Below are 3009 nucleotides of genomic sequence, written 5' to 3'. Positions count from 1 at the left end.
CATGTTGTTGTTAATATAGGGACCCACCACCCTAACTTCTCCATAACTGCAGTTAGAGGGAAGGATTGGCTTAGGATATATAAGGCTAGGGAGATTGGCTCTCACAGGCGATGTGGGACTATGGACCTGAGCCACTGCGTCCCAACACCACAGGCCCACGCCGAATGTGGGACCCAAGATCCTAATCACGGTCCCGGAGCAGTAGCGCTCTGGTACCATGTAATATAGGGACTCACCACGCATAACCTCCATAGCGCAGTTAGAGGGAAGGATTGAGCTTAGGATATATAAAAAGTGGGAGATTGGGCTACCATGGCGATGTGGGGCTATGGGACGCGAGATGCTAGCGTCCCCAATGATTGTATATGCTAAGAGATTTCATACCCTGTTTTACTATATCAATACGGTAATGATTAATAATCATTGTGAGCATTTTGATTTTTATAGAAAAGCAACAGAGAAACATTTCCTAATTACCATTATTCTCATTCTCTTCACTACAAGACATTTGACTTTCACTCCCGAACCAGGAAATGGACTCGGGCGTGAAAAAACAATGTACTGCACTTACATAAAACTACCCCCAAACATGTACGATCTATTCCAACCGATACCGCATTCCTCTAAATATCTGACAACAGTCATTAAAATAGGTTTCAAGTGTAATGACAACAGTAATTAGTTTATACAAAACTGACTTTTCTTCAAAAGTGTATAATATGATATTTCAAAATGCACAATTACATTCAAAGTATTCAATATATCTGTTCATAATGGCTCATAATTTTTCAATTTCATGCATGCTGGGTTGATAAGCAACCAATGCTAGCCATTTAGGTGAGACAAAATAAGTTTGCGTGGTTTTTCATGTCTTTCAAGTAGATCGATTATGAACACTCACAACAATAGTGCCGTATATGACAAATGGCGACATGCCCTCAAATTGTGAACCCCTTTGAATGCACTCGAAATACAGTATAATATCAATCACAGGAACTAATACTTGAATATCAGTAAAATAACATAACATGTTATATCTCCAAATTACATATAATTAATGATCTTCAGCACATTGCAATTTTAGATCCTATAATAATTCGAATTACAAACTCATAATTCAAATGCAAAATGAACAAGAAACTCATAACAAAAGAAACATAATATACAAACATTGCTTTATTGATATAACTTGTTAGGTCACACAACTTGCTACTTTGGACCTGAAAATTGAGAACAACAAATTCATAACCTCAACAATACAACAAAAAATCAAATAGATATTATTTTAACCATGAAATTTTTTTAATATAATATACAAACAAACAATCTTGAAATATATTTTCAGAAAAGATGATAGGACCAATGCTTTCTAAAGTTTACATTACGGTGATATCATTTCATTAGCCTGTGCTTGGATTGAAGGAGGTTAGTGCTAATGCTTTCTGGTATTTGATTGAATTAAGAAATCAAGATAGATAGGCAAATGAAAGACAACATGTTGGTCAAAATCTTGTTCCTCCTCTCCTCTTAAACTAAGCACAATTTGTAGAAATTATCTAGCACTAGTAAATCATTTTATAAAGAATGGAATATAAATCTCATGGTCTCCAAAAATGATTTTGTTATGGTGTGTGCAATGACTTATATTATTGAAGATAAGAGTTCTGTCATATTAATTTTATATTACTGGAGGCCATAAAATCAGCTCATAGTACATTATATAAATACACCTTAGCAATGGAAGAGTAAAAGCTCAGGCCTGACCTTAGTTCTTCCTTGAGGAAGTTGATTTGAGTCTCCGAGAGCACATAACCATCTTAACATACAGCCAATCATATACTTTGTCAATGGATCGGAAACAGGCAATTCTTATTGTTTTCTTCATAATAATGGTACCGATGATCATCCAGAAGCCAGTTATGAATCCCATTGCAAGACCTATGTAAAGCCATAACACCTCTGACCAATCTCCTTTTCCTTCTTCCTCGTTAGCACCTTGGGAATAATGTGTCTTATTAGCACAATCCTGAAGAGGTGACCCACAGAGATCATGATTCCAGTTATAGACTGATGGATTGAAAGTCTGAAGTTGGCCTCCTGATGGAATTTTTCCTGACAAATTGTTGTGGGATAGGTTCAAATAGCTCAAGAAATTCAAAGTAGACATGCCTGAAGGAATGGTACCAAATAAATCATTCTCTGATAGATCAAGTGATTCCAGCTGTTGCAAGTCACTGATGCTTTCTGGTATCTTTCCATTGAAATGGTTGCGAGAAAGATTCAAGAAATACAGTCCATACAGTTTGGTCAGTTCCTCAGGCAAGTCACAGAAAGCTTATTGCTGATAAGTCTATGCTTGTGACTAATGGTAGAGACTAGTGTATTGCATTTTGGAGGCCCTTTGTGCTTATCAAGAGAGATTCTGAATACGGAAAGCTATCTATACGACTGCCTCTTACAGAATAAGTAACAGTAGGTAGCATACCACCAATAGAAAGCGTGGACCACAATTTATTGTGATTTGCAACTACCATGGCTTTTGAAATCACCAAAAGAATGAGGAATGCAACTTGAAAGGTTGTTTGTGTGCAAGGTCAGGATCTGAAGAGAGGAGAGTTTTGATAATTGTTCTGGGATGACACCTTCAAAATAATTTGATCTCAAGCGAAGCACTGTTAAAGATAAAAGATTTTCCCCAATCCAAGGTGGTATGCTACCTGAGAGTCTGTTTTCACCAATGTCCAGAGTGACCAACTTGTTAGCCATTTTTCAAGGACAAGGGAGATCTCCGGAGAAGCCATTGTTTCTCAAATGTAATGATTGGAGATTGGGGATGGACACAAGGAGCATCAGGAATTTTTACCAATGAAATTATTGTCAGATAAATCAATAATTTTCAAGGCTGATTTTGAAGTCCAGCAGCTGGGAAGTTCCCCAGACATGTCATTATCAGATAGATCAAGCCATCCCAAGTAGGGTAAGTTGCAAAAGAAGGGCGGAATGCTTCCA

The 3009-nt window shown here is 37.1% G+C and overlaps 1 protein-coding gene across 1 annotated transcript; it reads right to left on the bottom strand.

Annotated features, from left to right (window-relative positions):
• Nucleotides 1-1765: 1765 nt before the first annotated feature.
• Nucleotides 1766-2801, bottom strand: LOC120274539 (receptor-like protein EIX2). Its single transcript, XM_039281083.1, has 2 exons — nucleotides 2718-2801; nucleotides 1766-2314 (listed from the first exon to the last, which is right to left on the bottom strand). The coding sequence occupies exons 1-2, from the start codon at nucleotides 2799-2801 to the stop codon at nucleotides 1766-1768; spliced, it is 633 nt and encodes a 210-aa protein (XP_039137017.1).
• Nucleotides 2802-3009: the final 208 nt, after the last annotated feature.

This window comes from Dioscorea cayenensis, chromosome 2 (genome assembly GCF_009730915.1).
Source record: "Dioscorea cayenensis subsp. rotundata cultivar TDr96_F1 chromosome 2, TDr96_F1_v2_PseudoChromosome.rev07_lg8_w22 25.fasta, whole genome shotgun sequence".
Lineage (NCBI taxonomy): Eukaryota > Viridiplantae > Streptophyta > Magnoliopsida > Dioscoreales > Dioscoreaceae > Dioscorea > Dioscorea cayenensis.
The sequence above is the reverse complement of the archived record's forward strand: the minus strand, read 5'-3'. Positions and strand labels throughout refer to the sequence as shown.